Genomic DNA, 21,736 nt, shown 5'->3' on the forward strand with positions numbered 1-21,736 from the left:
TCTAGAATAGTTCTCTGTATAATATGACTCACAATTTTAATCTGCTTTTTAAACCCACTGCTCTGCCTGTGGGACTTTGGGTTTACCTTCAACTGAAGTGAGCGTTCAGAGAGATGATGTGAGATCCTTGGTGAGATGTGAAGGTGGCCAGGATGGGGCAGGAGAGGCCCTGAGGAACAATCCACAGTTCAGTCTACAACATAAAATTTAATAAGGATGGACTTCAAAAACCATTCAGTTCAAGAGATCTGTTTTTCAAATACACGGGCTACTGGGTTTGGTCCAAATTCATTTGGCAAAGCCCCAGGTGTTTGCACTGCTCACAGTTATTCGAGCTCTCGGGGCACATGAGCAGCTGAAGGAAGACACATCCAGGGGAGGGGAGGGCATGGCCACGCCCTGTGATGTCACAGGACATCCCGGCCACTTGGGGCTGGTTCGAGGTGCCATGTCATGGATCCCATGTTGGCAAATCGCAACGTGGTCTCTCGATGGACGAGCAGGGGTGGGAGAGAATGAAGTTTATGCTGGAGGAGGGGCTGTCATCGATCAGCCTCGCTCGGCCATCGGGAGGGAGACTGACCGCTCTGTGCAGCTTCAAGTGCACAACCTCCCATCCGGGCCCAGGAGCCTGGCCCTCAGCCCCAGGGCTGCCCCCCAGCCCCAGCTTCCCTGTGCTCCAGATCAGGGCTCCTAACCGTGAGACAGAAGGGGAAGGTGAGGCCTGGGGTGTTTCGGAAACTTGCCATGGCCTCAGGCTAGCAGGGAGCAAAATCGGGATCTGAGTCCGGGCATCCTTGCTCCCAGGCCTGTGCTCTCTGCCCGCACTTGACCTGGGTCAGAGGAGGACCCGCAGGCCCGAGAGCCCAGCCGTGCTGGTGCCCCACGGCCTCTGGGTGGGACAGGGCGGTCTCACTCGTTCCTGCCTCTTCTGAGCGCAGGCATTCGGTGGGGGGGAGGCCAGGCTTTCCTGCAGTCTCCCGAACCCCCCTGCCTACCCTCCTCCCCTACTTTCTGCCTTTGCATCCTCACCAAGTCAACGGTCCTCTGGCTTCTGCACTTGGTGGCTGAAAACTAGACCAGAAATGCGGCTCACTCCTGCCCCTCAGTCCGGGCTCCGCCCCAGCGTTGCCTGGGAAGATAGTCCACACGTGTCAAGCCCACCCTAGGCCTTTCTTCTTCCGAGGATGCTGTTCCAGGAAAGTCTTCCAAGCCCAGCATGCACCCAGGACCCAGAGTGGCTCATCAAATCCCTTTTTAACCTCAGTGTTGCAACACCCACCCCGGCTCTCAGATCCTAACCAACAAAACAAATCCATTCCGCTAAATCAAAGTGAGGCTCTCCGAGCAGATTCGGGGAAATGAGTTTCCCAGAGGCCCCGCGAGGCTCACACGGGTATTCCTTCCTGTGGGTGTCTGTTTGGATTCCGAGAGCTCGTGAGCCACGTCAGGGCCCTTATCTTTGGTGCCTGGTTAAAATATAACCCTACTGGGCCCAGAGCTGGCCTTTCAAGCTGCCTCTGTAATGCGGGGCAGAGCCCAGTGAAGGAAATTTTATCAAAGTTCAGAGGAGTCGAAATCTCGCCCCCGAGTTACCTCTGATGGAATCCCCTCTGCGGATTAGCTGTGTGCTCCGGAGTATGGAAAGTGCACTTAGCGCCCTTTTCCCAGCCTCCCCTGACGACTGGTGTTCTGAGAAAATGTCATGATTTATTGCAGTCACTCTGGTCCTTTAAAGACCTGAGCGGTGGGGGGAAGTGGGGCAGAGGTGTGCGGTGCCATCTGTTAGAGGTGACAAGGCGGTAGGAGGTCCTGCTTTGCTGGGAAGTGTCTCCTCAGCACGGCTTCCCTCCCCCTCCCCACACTCCATCCCTAAATAACAGTTCCTAATTTGGAAGTGATATTCCAGGGGGACACCTGCTAGCTCCCTCCAGAGTGGACAGGAGCCCCTCAGGCTTATGTCCCGGCACCTGAGACAGTTTAGGAAAGGGAACATTTAAGTCAAACAACAGGGGGGCAGGTATCACTCAGTGGTGGAGTGTGTGCTCAGCATGCGTCAGGTCCTGGGTTCCATCCCCAATCCCCCCATCAAAAATAAACAAATAGGCCTAATCCGGCCCCCCCCCAAGAAAAAAACATACATCAAACAACATCTTAAACATTCAAGAGCTTTCTAGATAATACAAGCGGGCATTTTCATTTTTTCCCCAAGAAAAGAAAAACAAAATGGTGCAGAAAAACGTGTTACAGCTTAGTTGTGACAGCAACCTGGATCTGGGCAAGAGACCAACAAACACTGGGAGGGTTGGAGAACTCAGGTTTATTACCCCAGCCGTCCCAGGGGAGTTAACCCTCCAAGCTCTGGACCCCAGTTGCAGGTTTACATAGGCCTTTATAGGTGCCAGTTTTACACTTTGCAGCATCATATGCAAATAAAGTACAGCAGAAGTTGACCAACCAGGAACAAGCTTTGTAGAAATGGACCAATCAGGAGGGAGAGAAATAACCAATCAGGAGTGAGCCCCATGCAAATGAGGCACTACAAATTGACCAATCAGAAGTTAGGGAAGTGGACCAATCAGAAGTAAGAGTAATACCCAATCAGGAGTGACGGAAATAACCAGTCAGAAGTGAGCTCAGGGAACCAATAGAATTTTAGGGGCAAGTAAGCCGTTTCAGAGGCAAAAAGTGAGACAGCCGCTGGGCCAGGGAGCCGGGTGGTGCCGGCAGGAGAGCAGTGGCCCTGCCTGGGGGTCCTGCCCGTCTTTTTATGAGGCTTCCTGCCTCAATTCAAGGCCTCAAAAATTGACTAATCCCTGGTAGTTCCTTTATAAGATCCTGTTTCCCTATGATGGCTAGTTTGGGGCTCTAGGAAGAAAATTTGTCAAGTTCCCTACAATACGACAAGTTCATTAATATCTTTTACCTAAATATCTGTGCATAAGGAAGCAAAGAACTTGCCAGAAAACGTGGGATCTGTTCTTATCTGCACACGCTCCCTGTGTTTGCACTAAAGTGGAGCTGCAGACGGCTGCAGAGGAAGGCAGAGCTGTTTGAACCGGTCCGTTCCCATTCCGTGCACTTTAGTGAGCATTTCTGTGATGCTCGCTCTGCTGGAGAGTTCGGGAGTGTCCTGGAAAGGGGGCCCACCCTCCTGGCTGGAGCGAGGAAGCGACCGTTGTGAGCAGGTGCAGAGAATGTGGTACCGACAACACGGCGTGTGCAGAACTGGACCCTCCTCTCCTCCTGCCCGCGGGTCTGGCCCTGCCCACAGGTGAGGGCTGCCACACTCAAGCCAGAAGGTTAGGGCTCCCGGAGGACCCCAGGGAGCTTGGCTCACCGAGAACAGGCATCAAGCCAGGAGTGGGGGTGGGAGGTCACCCCCGCCTGTCCGGGGAGGAGGGGCAGGTGACAAAGATGCCAAGAAGGCTGTGGACAAGGGCTGGAGTTGAGGGGTCACGCGGTCAGCCTTGCAGAATCAACCAACCACGGGTCAAACATATTTTGGGAGCAAAAAAATTCCAGAAAGCTCCAAAAAAACAAAGCTGGGCACGGGCAACTGTTTACGTAGCGCTGACATGGTGTTGACAGCCATGCACGTCGTGTTAGGTGTCACAAGTCATCTAGAGATGACTTTAAATACGCAAGAGGGTGTGTGAAGGTTTCTACAAATTCCATGCTGTTTTATATAAAGGACTTGAACTTCTGCAGCTTTGGGTGGGAAGGGGAGGGGGCCCGGGAACTGACCTCACGGGTACCAAGGGACAACTGCACGTCGGAGAATTCACGACGTGTCGCGGGCACTGTGCTGGCTGCTTCTCCAATATTCTTTCTTCCTCTTGCAGCCTTGATTCTAACTACAGCAGAATCGGGGAGGGGTGGGGAGTGGCACTTTGTAAAGCAAATTCGATATCCACATGACTTCAAATAAAAAGAGAGAGAAAATAAAACAGGACAGAACCTTCCCTGGTACTGAATCCAATGAGATAGTCCAGGGAGGTGTGGAAGATGGGGCTCCCAGCCCTGAGGCCGGGGAGGGCGGCGCCCCAGAGGGCCTGGTGCAAGGAAGGCGAGGCCGGGCGGTGGCACGTGGTCCAGAGCCAGGTCTCAGCCCGGCCTCTTCCACTGGCTTCATCTGAGTTTGAAACCTGAGTAACTGGACCGAGATAAGTTAGTAAGTCGGCAGCTAGTGATGCTTCATGACTCCACCTTTTCATCCGTGGAGCAGAGTCACTGTCGTCTCAAGGTGCAACTTGCTGTGTCCGTCAAGGGACGTCCCAGAGCGGTCCAGCGCCTTCCCGGCGGGGAGGGGCTCCAAGGCTGCTGCGCACGCGACCCTGAGCCCTGCACGGGGCTCCCGCGGTGACTCGCCCCGCCCGCCGCTCGATCCCCGCCCGCGCTCCCCCGGGCTCCGCCAAGCACCGCGCGCCCTCACTGCGCGGGCCCCCGCCTTTCAGGGCATGAACTACCTGGAAGACCGGCGCTTGGTGCACCGGGACCTGGCGGCCAGGAACGTACTGGTGAAGACCCCGCAGCACGTCAAGATCACGGACTTCGGGCTGGCCAAGCTGCTCGGCGCCGAGGAGAAGGAGTACCACGCGGAAGGGGGCAAAGTAAGGAGCCGGCGGGGGTCGGGGTGGGGCAGGCCCGCCGAGCGGGAGCGCTCTCGGGACGACCTGGGTGAGGGCACAGCGGCTGCCACCCACCCCCGGGTCCAGCCAGGCCCTTCGGGCAGCCCAGCCAGAGCTGCCTGGGGAGCCAGGTTTGCTGGGAAAGTGAACAAGGTCTTCCCAACACATCGAGAAGCCAAAGGCAGTGGTGACGATTCCAGCTGCATCTCTTGGTGACCATGTGCCACGGTTACGGGCCTTGAGAGCAGCACAGAGAGCCCCCGAGTTGTCCCCGGAGCTCCCAAGGGGCATGAGCTCTCCCCTGTGGGTTCTCCGGGGGGGGCTCTCCCTGAAGTGAGGGGCGCCAGCCTCCTCTTGGGCCTTCCAGACTCGCCGGGTCAGCTGCCCCCCTTCAGTTTCGCTCAGACACCCACAAACACAGGGCCCGGCCGGGGCCCCCCAGATCTGGGGCCGAACGGACCTGCTCTCTGCCCGACTGAACGCTCTCCTCCCGCTGGGCAGGAGCCCTGGGGCCGGGGGTCGGGGTTGGGGTGGCCCTGGATTTGCCACTGGTAATTTGCCCCAGTGTGATGTATTGTCTTTTCAACAGAGAGAAGCTAAAAAGTTGTCTTATTACTGTTTCTCTCTCGCCATCCCCAGGTGCCCATCAAGTGGATGGCTTTGGAATCGATTTTGCACCGAATTTACACCCACCAGAGTGACGTCTGGAGCTACGGTGAGTCGAGCCCCTGAGGCTGGTGGATGGGGCCAAGGCTCCGTTGGCTCGTGCTGTGGCCGGTTTTACAGGGCCCGCTCCATCACCGCGGGCAGTGACCATCAGTGGCACCGTCACCACTGCCTTGTCTGTTCTCCTAGAAAATGGGAGAGAGGAAACTGGGGCTGACTGCTGTGCCGAATGTCACTGGAGGTGTCAGTGAGCTTGTTAGGAGAGAGGGCGATGGGAGCGATGGAGCTTGCACTGAGGCACTGCCTGGACCCGCGACATCAAACCCATCGTGACCTCTTGGCTTGAGTGTGAAGTGAAGGAAAGGCAGATGACAAGCGAGAAGTGTGGCTTTATGGGTGACTGATAACCCCGTGGCTGTTGGTTCGTGTGCTGTGTGCAGCCTGTGTGTCACAGAGGGCTTGGCAGGGATGCGCTGTGAGGCGGCGTCTGCGGGAAAATACAGGAGAGGGCCAGTTCACGGGGACCTGATTCTCTTTGTCCCTCCACGTCCCCCCCGCCCCAGCCCTGTGCTCCCGCCCCTTAAGGGCTCTCTCCTCAAACACGCCTTTCATGTTCTGGCCTCCGAGCCTGCAGGGGGCTCACCTTTCGGGAAAGCGGCCCCAGCACATCCACTGACCGCGTGCCAGGCACTGCCCGCTGTGTTGCCACCATCGGTCCCCCCATGCCACCCCAAATATGCAGAAAGCTTGCCAAACACCTGATCCGCGTTAATCTGTGGATTAACAGCCTGTCCCAGCTTTTAAGTCAATGGAGGAGAAGCAGGGAGTCACCCCACCCCCATAAAAATGTGCAGTTGAAAGGAATTTCCAGGAGGAATTTGGTCAGGTCACAAAAGCAAAGTCACTCAGGATAGTGTCCGTTTAGCGCTTTTTTTTCCAAAGCATTATTCACTTCCCATATGCATTTTAAAAAAATTTGTGGATCTTTGTCTCTTCTGCTAGAATGTAAGCTTTACAAAGATGCAGACTTTAGTGAATGAGTAAATGAATTTGTGTATATACGTGGGAGTGAGCTGAGCTGCCTGCAGTTAACAACATAGATCAGGAGATAAAGCTACTCCAGTACCTCCTTATTTTCGGTCATTTGCAAGATCTATCTCCTCCCCCCAAGGGAGGGAAAGAAATGCCGTGTTTCCCACTGGAGGTCCTGCCCCGAGCCGTCTCCATGGTCACCACACCAGCCCAAGCCGCGCCCTCCCTCGGTGACACCAAGCAGGGACCCCTCCTGGGCGTTCTCTCAGCTTGCTGTGCACTCCGATCTGCTCTCCATTTTCAAACTAGATCAGACTGTCACTTCGCTGCTTAACACCTTCTTCGGTTTTCCACCTGTGTTCCGCCTGAAACCTGAACTCCTCACCGTGATCAGGAGGACCAGGGATGGTCTGGCCTCCCCACATCCCCACCGCCTGGCTGCGTCCCCCCGCCTTGTCCCGTGTGCCCACTCGCAGTCCACACTTCGTCCATGTTTGTCCAGTAAATGGAACTGTCAGACTCAGTGACTTAAACCCCTTCGAATGATTACCGCCGGCGTCAGAAAGTCAGCATCACCAGGAGCGTGTGTGTTTTTCATCTCAGTGGAAATTGTGCCATCCTTGGTTACGTAATAGAGGAGAACAAATCTGACTCTGTATTACATCTGCTCTTTTAGCTTTAACCCTGTGCCCTGTTTTCTAGGCTCAGACTTGCCAGCTCTGCACCTTTTGTAAAAGAATGTTGCCTTTAGCCTGAAATGTACAGGAGAGCCTGTTCTCGGGGCTCTGACCTGTAAGGATGTCAGCTCTTCTGCACTTATATAAAGACAACAAGTTGCAGAATAGAAAGTAACCTTTGTTTTATGGGAGGTTTGCAGGGGCATCATGACCTGACCCACCTGCACAGCTGCAAGAACAAAGGATTCCTGCAGCAAGAAATTTGCAACAACCAACCATGCCCCCACCCCTGGCTTTTTTTATATAAAAGGAGCCTGTATTCTGACTGGAGCAGGATGGTTCTCTAAGACCTCAGTCTGCCATCCTCTCGGTCTGCCGGCTTTCCGAAAAAAGTCGCTCTTCCTTGCCCAGCACCTCGTCTCCTGATTTACTGGCCTGTCGTGGGGCGAGCAGAACCAGCTTGGACTCGGTAACAGTTATAATCTGCCCTCCCTGGCAGCACCCCGGAATTGTTAACAATGTGAAGCTGAACTTTTAGTTTAAAAAACATATCCTGTTACTCCGCTCCCTGGTTTCCACTCAAGGAAAAATATTTTAGACAATGAGGGGATCCCTGTGTCCCACTTAAGAGCTGAAAAGAGAGAATTCACATCACCTCCCAGTCCCGCTCACAACCCTCAACCAGGTACACACACGGCCTTTTTCCAGCTTTTGTTCCAAAACCTGAAAAGCTTGCCTTCCCGCAGGAAGTCATTATGCATCCTTAAATGGAATGTTTAAGCCTAGCTCGATGAGAATTCGTTGACTTCATAGGTCGGGAAATGAGATTTTCATTCTTTCAAGTCCGTATTGACTGTGTGGTGGGAAGGACGGAAGAATTAATTTTTTTGTCCCCGAACCACTGCTTTTCTTCATTTTCCGACCTTGCACTCTGCATATTAATTTGGGTCACTCTGTTTTGCAATGGCCTCTGGAAAACCCATGCAGGTCTGTGATGATAAATATTAAGAGGCCAGCTCTAAAGAAACTGGGTCGCTAAACCAATTGGAGTTCGGAGAGCCCCCGGGTTCCTGCATCTGATCCCTCCCTGCGCAGTCTGAGGACCCGGCTCCGGCCCTCTGTGGTCATCGCTAGTGGCACCCAGGGCTCCTTTGCTGTCCAGGTGGGGACACACTCCCCGTGGCATGTGTGTTTCTGGACCAGAGAATTCGATCGAGGTAGGCGTGGAGATGGAAAGACCCTCAGAACTTAAGGACAGTCTGAAAAAAACACCAGTTCTCAAATTACTACCGCTTTGATTTTTTTTAATCATGATGATTGGTTTTGAAATTAACAGTATGGGTGGTTTATATTTATTAAAAGGAACACAGGAGTTTTTTAATCTCCAATTGTTTAAAAAATTGTTAACCTTTAAAAACCCAGTTTCTAACGTAGCTAGTAGGTCATTTGGAACAGATGTCTGAGTGTGTAACCCTGCTCCACAGACCAGGATCCGTGTGTCACCAGAGTGGTGGTGGTGTCTGGGCTGTTACTGTTGAAGTTTACCGTTTTCTGGCCACTTGCTGTTTATCTGGCCTTGTCTGTGTGACAGCAACTTGAATCCTGTCCAGAGACCAAGCAACACTCGGAGGGTTGGAGAACTCAGGCTTATTACGCCGGCGGGCCCAGAGGAGTTAACACTCCAAGCTCTGGACCCGGTCTGTGGGTTTACACAGGCATTTATAGGGTTTTAGGTTTTGATTAAGTCCTCATCGTATGCAAATGAGGTGTTAGAAATGGACCAATCAGGAGTGAGCTTTGGGGAACCAGTGGAATTTTAGGGGTAAATGCAAATTAGGTGTTAGAAATAGACCAATCAGGAGTGAGCTTTCGGGAACCCATGGAATTTTAGGGGTAAGTTTCATTTTCCCAGAAGCAAGCCATTGTACAGAAGCACAAAAGCGGGAAGGCAGTGGCCCTGTCTGGGAGGTCTTGCTGGTCCCTTTGTGGGTTTTGCCCCTTCGTGAGCGTTTCAGTCGTGCTGTCTTGTTTGAGGCTCACAGCCAGCCTCTGAGATACAGATGCTGTCATTATCCCACTTTACAGAGAGGTAAACTGAGGTGTTCAGCCGTTGAGCACAGTGCCCAAGGCCACAGAAACGTTGGCTTTTCAACATTAGAAAGAGCGTGTCAACACTGATGACTAAGACGAGGCGCCATGATTGTCATTGACTCACAGGCGTCTTCCCCTTACAGGAGTCACCGTCTGGGAGCTGATGACCTTCGGGTCCAAGCCGTACGACGGCATCCCGGCCAGTGAGATCTCCACCGTCCTGGAGAAAGGGGAGCGCCTCCCGCAGCCGCCCATCTGCACCATCGACGTGTACATGATCATGGTCAAGTGTGAGTGGCCGCGCGCCCCGCCCGCCCCCCTGCACGGCAGCCAGACCACCCGGGCCTCCCCTCCCCGAGGACGCGCTGTGCGTCTGTGGCCAGGCACACCCTCAGTGCCCTCCCACACTGGCTCACTGAGCGCTGCGAGCTGACTTTTGCCCACTCTGGCGACAAGCAATTGAAATCAAAGTCCTCTGGGGGGGGGGGGGGACAGCTCAAGTGGTGGAGCGCGTGGGACCCTTGGCGTGCACCAGGTCCCGGGTTCAATCCCCAGCACCTCCACTGAAAAAGAAATTAAATAAACCTACTTACCTCCCCCCAAATAAAATAAAATAAAAATATTTGAGAACAGTGCCTTTAAAAAGAAAAAAATATCCTTCATGCACCATGACACCAAAATATTCTCCCGCTGAGCTTCTCAGTGGAAAAAGCAGCCCCACACTTTGGAATCTGTTACCCGAGCATTTTGGAATCTGTTACCCAAGAGACCGAGTGTTTTCAAATGCCTAACAATGAGGAACCACGTGAGGTTTACAGAATCAGCGCTTCTGCTTTGGCTTAAACCTTCAAGGGCGGGTGGATTTAGGTGCGGTCTCCCGCAGTGCAGCAAGTAAACGTTTTCATCCACACAAGAGCGTGTGGCTCGATTGTGATGCCACAGGGTCATCGGATCGCCAGTTCCGTGGGCTCGAAGGTGCCATGACACGTGTGACGGGCATTCGCCCAAGAAGGCAGCACAGGGAGCGGATGGGGCCAAGTTCGTGTAAATAGTGAGCCTTTCTGAACTTGAGAGCACAGAGATCTTCGGTTTTAACGTCCTTGCTTTGGGTTGAGGAAGCGGGGGTCCTGCGAGGTGACACGCTCGGTCTGAAGTCACAAAGCTCTCTGGCCTAAACTGGCTTGACATCCTGCAGATAGAAGATAAAGACGGACCCCCCAGATTGTGAGGGTTTCCAGGTGACAGCTGTTCCTCCAGAGTGTTTAGTCCAGACTTGGGTCATTGTGCCACCACACGCATTGGCACAACCGAGAGACGCAGCCTCCCCCGGGAGGGCACCGAGCGCCCCCCGGGCGCACCTGTCATGGCCGAGCACGTACCACAACGAAAGCAGCAGGGTGTGGCGCCCCCAAACCCCGAGGTTCCTAAAGAAAACTCCCAAAATTTCCCTAAGCTGGGTCTGCTTTCCAGCTGACCGGGCTGCCGAGTGAACACGGGTGAGGCTGAATGTCAAGTGTGGACGGTGACTGAGTCCGGACGCCCTACCGCCGCGACAGTTCACAGCCAGCGATGCGTGTCATGTCATTAGGCTTCTGGGTCACTTACGGTGATGCCACCAGGATGCCAGCCCCCGGAAGAGGAGGCATAGAAAATGAGAGCATTTTCTTGCCCTTTTGACTCAAATATATTGTGGTCTTTAAACAGCGGTCAGTGCTAGTTTGCCAGGGCTGAAAAGTCTGTCACAGAGATTCGGTCCCTTCCTCGTTTATTTGTCTAAAGGAATCTCACCCTAAATGCTTTCCTTCCGTGACGCCGTCCTTATCATTTCTCTCAGGGTGCTAACTGTGCTGTGCTTTTCTCCCCAGGCTGGATGATCGATGCTGACAGTCGCCCGAAGTTCCGTGAGCTGATCATCGAGTTCACCAAGATGGCGCGGGACCCCCAGCGCTACCTTGTCATCCAGGTGCCAGTTCACAGTCTGCACCCCGCCCCCCCTGCCCAGGGAGATCCCTCTCGTGAGCATCGCGTGTCGCTCTGCTCCGTCCTGTGCCGTCCCCCGGTCACACCTTTGGTCTCAGTGCACCTGGGTTAGGGCACAAACTCAGTGGGGCTCTTCCTGGGGCCCCCCGTCTGAGCCCGGCACGCTCCACACCCGGCTCCCCATCATCTTCGTGGTCCAGTTGGCCAAAGCCTTATCTTAGTCTCATGAAGGAACGGGGCTCAGGACCACATTAGGTTAACCAAACCAAGCCCACAGGCCTGTTTTAATGATTCAGTGAAATAATGTATGCAAATCATTTGAAAGTTTGGCTCAGCAATTCCTGGATGTGTGTGTTGCCGGGCGGGGGGGGGAGGGTCCCCACACCACCGAGCCATCAGTTCTGCGACACCAGCCGGGTGTCCTGCAAGCCAGCCCAGTGTGACACTGTCTACCTGGAAGTGGCGTCAGACCCCACGGTCCTCCAAGCCACGCCCCTCTCCCAAATTCAGGTGCCAGTCCCAGGTCCAGGCTGTGACCCGGGCTTCTGACCGACTGGCAGAAGCTTCCGTTAATTTGCTAGAGTGGCTCTCAGAACTCAGAGGAACATTTCACTCACTAGATCACTGGCTTATGAAAGGATGTAACTCAGGAACAGCCAGATGGAAGAGGTGCCCAGGGCAAGGTGTGGGGGAAGGGCATGCGCTCCCCAAATCTCCACGGGTGCACCACCCGAGAAGCTCCCTGAACCCCATCCTTTCGGGTTTCATGGTGGCTTCATTATTGCATCAGCATGATCAAGTCATTGGCCACGGGCAAGAGCTCTGGCCCCCAGTCCCCCTCCCCTCGCTGGAGGTCAGGAGTAGACATGGAGGCGCTCGCCCTCTGATCACATGGTTGGCTCTCCTGGCCACCAGCCCCCACCTTTAAAAAGTCTCCTCATGAGAGACACCATTCTGCATTCATCGTGTAGGAAATTCCGAGGGTCTGGGAGCTCTGTCGGGAACAGGGGCGAAGATCGAGCGTGTGTGTCTTACTGTCCATCGCGGCGTCACCGCCCTGACGGCAGAGCACACGCTCAATGGATGCTCCAACTTCGGGCTCTCCTTTTACCCCCTGAGCTGTTTGCACTTCCTTCGGGGGCTTTTGGACATCGGGGAATTTTCAGCATGTTCACTGCAGGATGGGGAGAAGGGAGGACGAGCTGCCCTTCTGAGAACGGGGGGCGGGGTTGGAGGGGTAATTAGAATTAAATCTGCAAACACACAGCACCTGCTGGCGCCAGGCCCACCTCAGTAGCCGGCAGGTGGACCGGCAGCTCTCGGGGCCCTTCTGATGGTCTCAAAATCTGTGTGCCAGGGGGACGAGAGGATGCATTTGCCAAGCCCTACGGACTCCAACTTCTACCGTGCCCTGATGGACGAAGAGGACATGGACGACGTGGTGGACGCGGACGAGTACCTCGTCCCCCAACAGGGCTTCTTCCACAGCCCCGCCACCTCCCGGACGCCCCTGCTCAGCTCTCTGGTAACAGCGCCCCTCTTCCCCAAGCTCTGTCTGCTGCTTCAAACAGACTGAGTCTTAAAAGCAAATGCTACCCGTCCAGTGGAACTCAGACAAAAGTACATTTTAACCTGATGGTAAAGCCAGAGTCAGAATGAATCGATTAAGCGTGTTAATTATTTGATTCCCCTGGTACGCACTAGATTGTAATCCTTTTAGGTCCCCTAAGGGGTAGAATGAAATAGAGCGAAACAGGTTTTTTTTTAAGCTAATGAATCAAGATGAAAACGAGCACCTTTAAATGCACCTGCTCCCTGAGGCCCAGCTCCTGGTTTCAGGGGCCGTGGGTGCGTGCCCGGGTGCGCCGTGAATAGCTGTGATTCTTTTTCAGAGCGCCACCAGCAACACCCCCACCGTGGCCTGCGTGGATAGAAACGGGGTAGGTATGGACACCTGTAAACCGGAGTTAAGTCACCGCTCTGTACCGTGGCTCGGTTAGACATTACAAACCACCCACCTTAACCCAGATCATCTTGAATTTCCTCCCTGTACTGTTCCCTCTCTTGACCTCTGGCACTTAAGCATCCCTTGTCGAAGTGCGATTCAGAATGTGGTTCAGGGACCAGCAGTGCCAGCATCACCCCACACCTGCATCTCCGGGGTGGGGCCACCTCCCAGGGGACGGTGACACCCACGTGGGAAGCCTCCATTAGACCCACGCTTACCAGCACAGAGGCCCCTGGCCACTTGTGGCTACTGAAAATTCACTTGTCATTAAGTAAAATAAAATTTAAAATGCAGCCCCCTCCGCGGGCCCAAGCGTGGGCCCCCGCTGCGGGTGATGTCGTTAGAAATGCAGATTCTCAGGCCCTCCCCCAGACCTGCTGAATCAGGAGCTGTGCTTTAGCAAGTTCTCAGGTGATGCTTAAACGTGCTGAAGGGAGCGGCGCCAGCTAGAGTAACCTCGCCTGCTCCCTTCCCAGCAGAGCTATCCCCTCAAAGAAGACAGCTTCTTGCAACGGTACAGCTCAGACCCCACCGGCACCCTGACCGAGGACAGCCTCGATGACACCTTCCTCCCGGCACCTGGTGAGTGTCTTCTCCTCAGCCTCCCCCGGCCAGCGCCAGCCGGCCTGCGCATCCCTGGCTGGCTGCCTCCTCCAGGCTGGTCCCCGGGTGGGGCCCGCGGCCCGCGTGCAGACGCAAGGACGGGAGGGAGGCCAGAAGCAGAGAGAACGACTGAGCGTGCACACGGGTCCCCGTCGGGCTCGAGTCACATCCAGGTTGTTTTCAGAGTCAGTCTGCAGACTTTCTAGGATGTGAAGCAGACAGCAAGGATGCACAAGAGCCAGCGTGTGAGACAGAGAGTGTGCGTGTGCGTGTGTGTGTATGTGACAGATCTGACCCCGTTCGTCTCCTGCCTCCAGTCTTGGCCTGTAAACGTGTCCCTCATGTAAGTTCTGTCCCCGGACTGTCCCTGCCTGCTCGCGCACACCCACATCCCGAGGCTGTGCTCTGAGAACTTTCAGTGAGCAGAGGACAGACGTGCCCGTTGTTTTGAGAAGGACAGGAAGGAACACCCTTTATTCCAGCAAGAGAGTCTCCCCAGGCATCCCTGCCCTCTGTCATCTGTCGCCTCATTGAGGAGTGTTCGCAGGGCGCAGGATGAGCCGGGGCAGGGGGTGGGGGGTCCTGCTCGGGATGCGCTTTGCCGATCACCCCTGCTTGCTTTTCCCTTTCAGAGTACGTGAACCAGTTTATCCCCAAAAGGCCGGCGGGCTCTGTCCAGAACCCCGTGTACCACAATCAGCCTCTGCACCCGGCGCCTGGAAGAGACCCCCACTACCAGAACTCGCACAGCAACGCCGTGGACAACCCCGAGTATCTCAACACCGCCCACCCCGCCTGCGTCAACGGCGCCCTCTCCGGCCCTGCCCTCTGGGCGCAGAAAGGCACCCCCCAGATCAGCCTGGACAACCCCGACTACCAGCAGGCCTTCTCGCCAACGCCATCCTTGAGGGCCCTGCAGCTGGGGATGCAAAGTACCTAAGGGCAGCGCCAGCCAGCAGGGACCTCACTGGGGCGTGACTGCAGGGGGACGGCGGCACCCTAAAAATTCCACTCCCTTCAGCCCCCGGGACCAAGCCAAGGCAGCTTCGCGGTCCTGACAGCCATGCCCACCTTAACTCTTGGACCCACGGTTTGGTCCTGTCTTTCAACCAAGAAGTGCCCCCGGCTCAGACGCACTTTGCACAGTTCCAGGGCCATTCCTTCGTCTCCAGACTGTGAGGCGTCCGGAAAGAGCGTCGCCCACTTGGGCAGAAGTTCGCCTTTGATTTTGCTTGCAGTGGGCTCCTGTGGCACCGAGCTGACCCAGACCCAACTGTGACCAAGAAGCAAGGGCCAGGCTTCGGGCTGCCACGGGCTTCCGTTGGCTCCGCTGGGACCCTTCCACCGCAAGACAGTTGAGAAACCAGCCAGTCTTCCGCGTCCTCAGCTGGCCCGATGGGTCCCATATCGAATCACGGCAGGTGTAAGAGGATAAGCCACTTTGATCCTTTCCTGGGCCAGGAAGAAACAGAGGGGATAGAATTCTTTCTCAGACTTTCTTTTATACGAATGTCCCTGTGGTACTTCCCCTCCGCTGGTTGACCAGTGTTCTCTGACTCTTGAGTCTTAGACTGACCTGTTTATTTTCCATTCCATTGTTTTGGAACTCAGTCCGCTCTTCCCATCGGCGACAACAGTAACCAAGATCGGCTCATATTTGATTCAGCAGCGTTCAGACCAACAGCCCTTCGATGAGACGGAATGAGAGTGCCCCAAATCTGAGCCTCCGAGGAATTCCATCAAGTCCTTTGGGGCTCCGGGGACAGGTGTATCTCAGGAAACTGCAGAAACGAGGCTTGTTCTTGAAAAATATTTTAGCATCCCCTCCTCCCCCAAAAATCAGTTTAGTTTCTTCATGGAAAATTATTTTCCTTTTATTTTACTATAAGGGTTTTTGTTTTGTTTTGTTTTGTTTTTACTCGAACGGTACGTTGCGCCTCACGGGGACGCTGCGCCCAAAGCCCCTCCTCGCCCTTGGTGATGAAACGGTCCAGGCTCCGGGCAGGGATGCGGGAACCCCTGGCCCTCCGCGCTGCTGGCGCATTTTACAGGTGCAGCGCAGACACCGCGATGTCTTAAATGGAACCCAGGTGGTAAATAGGAAACTTGACTTTGACATTGGTGATAAGGCCTTCAGAACACTTGCAGGTATGTGGGCAGAAAAAAACCATTTTCCCTTAAAATAACTCTCTGCAATTAAAGGACCCTCTGTACTTAGAACACTAACTTTTTCTCACCTGTGTCCCTGCACCCCGATCGTGAACACGGTTCTTTGTAGACAGTGTTGTAAACGCTCCTAGTCAATGTACCTTAGCCAGACCATCTTTTCAGTCTGTGGTTGTGCTCCGCCACACACACACACACACGATCTTCCTTTAGCCTTTTGATTATTTATTGACTCAGACGGATCAGGGCCCCACAGTTTTGTCACCAAAGTATCTAATTTTGTCCCAATGGAAATGGAGACTGTATTCAACTCAATTCCATCACATGGTGTTCTGAGTACCTTTTAACATCTCAGCAGCCTGGCATAGGTCCTCCTAAAGATTAAAAAAAAGCAAATAAAACATAGTCCCTGATTCCATGAAGTTCACAATTTGGTAAAGAAAACTGGCTCATAAATATGAACCTTAAAATAATATAACAGATGCCAGGCAAGACGTGACAGCCCCGAGCAGGGAGGGATGGGGGACCAGGAGGCCGTCACGGGGTTGGGCAGAGAGACCCCCAGGCCCTCAGCCACCGGGCAAGTGGGAAGTGCCTTCTGAGCAGAGGGAGCCCAGCCCCAGAAGCACCTGCCCGAGGACCCCCTAGGGAAGCAGGCCCCCAGGCCCCGCTGCCCTTCATGCCAGTCCCCCACGGGGCATCCGGAGAGGACTCCTGAAAAGGCAAAACGCCATTTGTAAGAATCTGGCATTTTCGGCCCTTGGCCGTAAACCACCTTCATCATTTCTTCACGTGAGAGCAGAACTACCGAAGCCAGGTCTTCAGCCCTGAGAAGCAGGGTGCTGGTAGCGACGTGCTGCTCCAGCTCAGCAGCAAAATCCTAGTCTTTGTAAATCTGAAATGTTTTACTAGAACGTAATAAACCAACAAGAACGGCCCACGCTTTCCCTCCTTTGTACAGGTTTCCCGCATAAAATCTTAATTGCTAAATTCATTTTGAAGATTGTGTTCCCCTAAGATGTTCTCACTGTATCCAGGGGGTGCAGAGGGCCAGATTTCAAAGTTCACACTCCTGTCCTTGGTTCCTCCTAGTTGACACCCAGTCCCTGAGGCCCCACAGAGAGTCTGTGAGCTGTTCCCCCCTCCGCCGGCTCCTGGAACCTCTCCCCATGGCCCCAGCCCCAGACCTGGCCTTTGAAGACAGATCGGGGTGGGAAGCTAACATTTACAGCTGACCCTTGAACAACACAGGTTTGAACAGCGCGGGTCCACTGACACGTGGATGCTCTCAGCAGTGAACACGGCACCACTGTGAGACCCACCCGTTGGTTGAATCTCCAGATAAAGAGTCAGAGGCTGACTATGAGGTCACAGGGGGAGCCCCCTGCTCGGAGGGGCAGCGCCCCAGACCCTGAGTTGTCCAGGGGCCAGCTGTGCAATAGGCCTGTTACACATCTTCTTATAGAATCTTCATCATCTCTACAAAAATAGTCCCGTCATCTCAGAACCCAGAATTTGCCGAGGCCAGGTTGTCCCTGATTTGATGACCAGGAGCACAGTGGGGGCGGCAGGTTGAACCCCAGGTGATGACAAGGCTCAGGGATTTGGCGAAAGTTCCTAATGGTGAGCTTTCACCCCTTCCCCACGCAAACTGCAAACATCTGAACCCTGCCTGGCAGGAGGGCAAAGGCGGTGGCTCTCAGACTTGCTGCCCTTGGGAATCTCCTGGGTCCCAACCGAAAAGAGGCTGATTGACTTTGTCTTGGGTGCAGCCCCCGCCGAGGGGCTTCTCAGAGCTCCCGAGGGGTGGTTCTGACCAGCACCAAAGTTGGGGGTAGGGGACAGCCGGGGAGTGGGACGAGGCTGCTGGGGTATATGACGGGGTTCTGTCCTTCGCAGCCCACTAGGGCCACCTGCTCAACTTAAAAAGGAGTGGGGTCTCCTCAGACCAGTTCAATCAGAATCCCAGGGGCTCCCCATGCCGTCCTAATGGGCAGCCTGGGTTGAGACCCCCATCGCAAAGGTCGCCTTCCGTGGTACAGGCCTGAGCGTCTACACCGCGTTCCCGAGTCAGGGCAGAGTCTGTGTGTGGAAGTGAGTCCCAGAGGCAGGGCCAGAGCGATGCGCCTTGAGACTTGGCCGTTAGTGGCCATTCCCAAACCCTCTGGGTCCTTGTCACCAGCAGCTAACGCATCCTGAATAGTGGCCCATACCCCAGTCTGAGCCTCTGTGAAGCCCTGAACAGGTTCATTTTCTAAGAAGTAAGAAAAATCAATCTTCTGCCCCAGAGAATGGCTGCTCACCCCAAGTGACCGCTGTTGAAATGGCCCTGAAGATCTGCTCTGCATCCTCTCCTGCGATGCGCACGCTGTTCCTGTCACAACACGACGATCTGTTTGTTCCCTGGCCGGGGCTGTCACACCTTCCTGCATAAAGACCCCTGCCCCTCTGACCAGTCCCACCAGCCACATCAGGGCCACACGCTTCTGTACTCTTACAGACACATTCAGGCAGGATTTTTAAATGTTAAGTCTATTTTTGTACATTTTTGAGCACTGAACTTTGTAAGGTCTATTTTTTAGGAAGACGCGTTTTTCTACTAAAAGAAACAGTTTACCTTAGGCTGCAGGCGCATCGAAATTCGAAAGTGACATTTCTGCTTAAAGAGATTTAGTTGCTGCGAGAGAAAACCCTCTTCTCTCTCAGAAAAGCCACAGCGTCTTTGCAGAGCTAAGCCAGGGCATCGTCCTGGTCAAGAGGAGAATCATTTTTATAGATTTATCAGGTGAGAAAAAGCTGGAAAGCACATTGAGTCTTGGTCTGAAGCACGTTCTGTTGACTCGAGGGCGATTCAGCAGAAAAGAGTTGCTCTCTTTGTGGCCGAAAGGCAAATCCAGCTGCGTGGTACCCCATCATCTGCCAAAATGACCCTGTAACTGACAGACACGGTGACGTAACTCTTTGTCGGTTTATATACACCCATCTGACTTTGATGTGAGCTATTTTATTTTTATGTCTATACTTGATGTGCATTGACAAATAGATTAGAAACAGCCACAAACCCTAATAATGTTTTAGCACGTTTAACGAACCACCCCCAACGGTCTTCCAACCTCAGCGTGACCTCCCTAAGGGATGCTGTTCTCAACCCCAGCTGCACGGAGAAATCACAGGGGCGCTTTTGAAAATCCTGCGGCCCTCTCGTGCCCCAGGGCAGTGAAACCCAGGATGTACACTTTGTAAAGGTCCTAAAGTCATGCTGATGTACAGCCAGGGCGGAGAACCACCAGCCTAGGGGCGGCCGCAGGTGTGGGGGTTGCAGGCCAGCTCTGCAGGGGTAAGGACCTCAGGATTGAGAGGACTCTAAGCACAAAGACTGCAGCATCCATCATGAGCATTAAGAACCCGGGTGCACGGGGAGGCTCCATGCACGTGCCCAGGCGCCGGAGGGGAGCAACCCATGAAAAGCAAAGGAAATACAGAGCAGACACCTCTGTCCCGTGTCCTCTGTTAAAGGGGCACCGGTGCCAAGCGTTCCTGCCGCTTGTGCAGGCAGCTCGCTGCCCACCCTGAAGGGCAGCTCCGTTGCCCGGGAAGAAAGCAAACCCGGACTCACCAGTGCATCACAAAGAGAGGCGGCCAGAAGGTTGCAGAAGGAGCTGGATGGGGGTTATAAACACAGGAGTCCAACAAGAGAATTCTTGCTTTAAGAAACACGTTTTATATTTTTTGTATACATTGTATCTGGGGGGAAAACTGAAGCAATTAGCATGATTTTCTTTTCCACATGGAAATGCAGACACAAACTGCCCTCCGAGGTTGCAAATTCCTCCTGTCTGTCTGAAATGCCAGCGGAAATGCTAAGACTGCCCACCCGGTCACCTGGCGGATCAAACTATACATTTTTAGGTGCATTTACTTACTTTTTTATTAAAGAAGCCCTTTTGACTTAATTTGGCTACAGAGTAATCTTACCTGTATCATGTAAACCCTTGGAAATAAAGATGGATGTGTGACAAGCAATTAGCCACAGGCAGCAATAAGTTCCTTCTGAAACAAGCGACAGCTTTCTATCGATGGTACGTTTCAACGGTATAAAGGTTTGCTATGACGAAAGCAATATTTGTACAAATGGAAAGCAAGATTCTCTTTTATCTGGTTTACACTGTTGATCAAAAACATGTTGATTGTATATGGGGTATTAAAAAAAATAGATGTATATTATTCATTGTTCTTTATTCTTAAGGACCTTATAAAAATTTGTATTCTTGTTAACAACGCAGTGTTGGTATTCATTATTGATCTTATCCGACCTACGGTGGATCATCTTTCCTGGTAATTTTTTAAAGTTAATTAATAAACTGTATTTTCAGAGCAGCTTTAGTTTGCAAAACTGCAAGATGCAGGAGAAATTATGGAGAGTGACCTATGCCCCCTGCCCCCCGAGTCTCCCCAACTCCTGCCACCACCCACCCCGGGAATGATGAACTTCAGTGAGAGGGGGGTCCTCTCAATGCCGTCTTCCCAGGTTCCATCCTGGTCTCTCCCCCTTCATGGAGCCAAGAGGGAATTCCTGGGTGGAGATTATTCTATAGCAAGTGAGGTTTGGTTTCCTGAGAGTGACAAAGCAAACAGAAGTTCTGTTGAGATTCTGCTCAGTCCTAAACTCTGAGTTCATGAACCAGCTGCTCGGCTCCCACCATCAGCCCGCGGCGCGTGGCCGGCCGGTGCCCTTAGGGACCGTGTTTGGTCCCAGCACCCGTATTGTGACTCGCCCAGCCAGGAAACCACTGGTGCTGAGCAAAGTCGTTCTGCTGAGATGCAGATCAAAGTTTGGCCTTGCACTCCCTGCACAGCTGAGTGAGTAAGAATTTTCTCCTTTGAACTGGCCTTGAGGGTGAGACTTACGGGGTTTAAATTCATCCCCAGCAACTGGGAAAGAGCGAACTTCTGATGGAGCCCGGGCCACACACTGAGGAGGAGGAACCAGCTTCCAGACCCGAGGGGGAGGGCCTGAGACGGGCAGGCAGGAGGCAGCCCGGTCCAGCCCGCCCTCCCCGGGCTGCACCTCGTGTCTCCCACAAGGAGAACCAGCCTGATGGAGGCCAGAGACCGTCCGTCATTTCCAGAAAAGCCGCTGCTCTGTTCAGTGCGGTTCACCCTGAGGGTCATTCACACCAGGCACCGGCGCAGGGCTGAGCGGGGCTGTGATGCACGTGGAGGCAGGACTTCAGGACTAGATCCTGGAAGCACTGCAGATCCAGGGAACTTGCCAGGTCCCCACCCCCACCCCCCTGGGATTGCCCGGCGCCCCGGGAGGCGCTAAGCCTCTTAGATCCCCCATCGGGGTCAGCCCCCAGGCTAGGAGGACAGGCTTCAGCAGAAGAGGTGGACACGGACGGACGGTGTTCTGGGGCCCTAGCTGCCCAGAGCCTGAAATGACACCCCCAAGGGACAGTTCGTGGCTTCCATCTCAAAGCGAACACACTCACCTCAGGGCAAACTCACCAGCACCCTCCTCCCCCCCACATCCCGCCCCCGGAATTCTAGCTGAAGCTCTGAGCAGATGGGGTTTCAGCTTGAAGAGATTTGGCCTGCGGGCCAATGATCTTGTGAAAGTCATCATAGCTCTCCGGGGTGTGGGGGGGGGATAAAAGCTTTCCCAGGAAAGGGAGGGTCTGAGAAGGACCCGCGGATGGTTCTGGCTGCTTCTGCGTGGGTTTTCCCCTCGTTCAGGGCTTGTCTCCCAAGGCCAGCTCTCCAGGCTTGGCAGTCAGTGTCCTGGCTCCACACCCAGAAAAAGACTTTTAAAATCTTGGAGAGTTAAAGCCATAAGATCATATCTAAGTTTCACCCTGGTCTCAAAAACAGGAAGCACTGCA

At 54.0% G+C, this 21,736-nt stretch overlaps 1 protein-coding gene across 1 annotated transcript in view; it reads left to right on the plus strand.

The window, feature by feature from the left end:
- EGFR (epidermal growth factor receptor) overlaps positions 1–20,132 on the plus strand; it is a 181,285-nt gene extending 161,153 nt beyond the window's left edge. Inside the window, 9 exon segments of the mRNA XM_074358554.1 lie at positions 4,458–4,613; positions 5,271–5,346; positions 9,241–9,387; positions 10,963–11,060; positions 12,435–12,602; positions 12,970–13,017; positions 13,562–13,667; positions 14,321–14,575; positions 14,578–20,132. Of these exon segments, the coding sequence (XP_074214655.1) occupies positions 4,458–4,613; positions 5,271–5,346; positions 9,241–9,387; positions 10,963–11,060; positions 12,435–12,602; positions 12,970–13,017; positions 13,562–13,667; positions 14,321–14,575; positions 14,578–14,666 (1,143 nt within the window). The 3' untranslated portion in view covers positions 14,667–20,132.
- Positions 20,133–21,736: the final 1,604 nt, after the last annotated feature.

The sequence above is a fragment of the Camelus bactrianus genome, chromosome 36, assembly GCF_048773025.1.
Source record: "Camelus bactrianus isolate YW-2024 breed Bactrian camel chromosome 36, ASM4877302v1, whole genome shotgun sequence".
NCBI lineage: Eukaryota > Metazoa > Chordata > Mammalia > Artiodactyla > Camelidae > Camelus > Camelus bactrianus.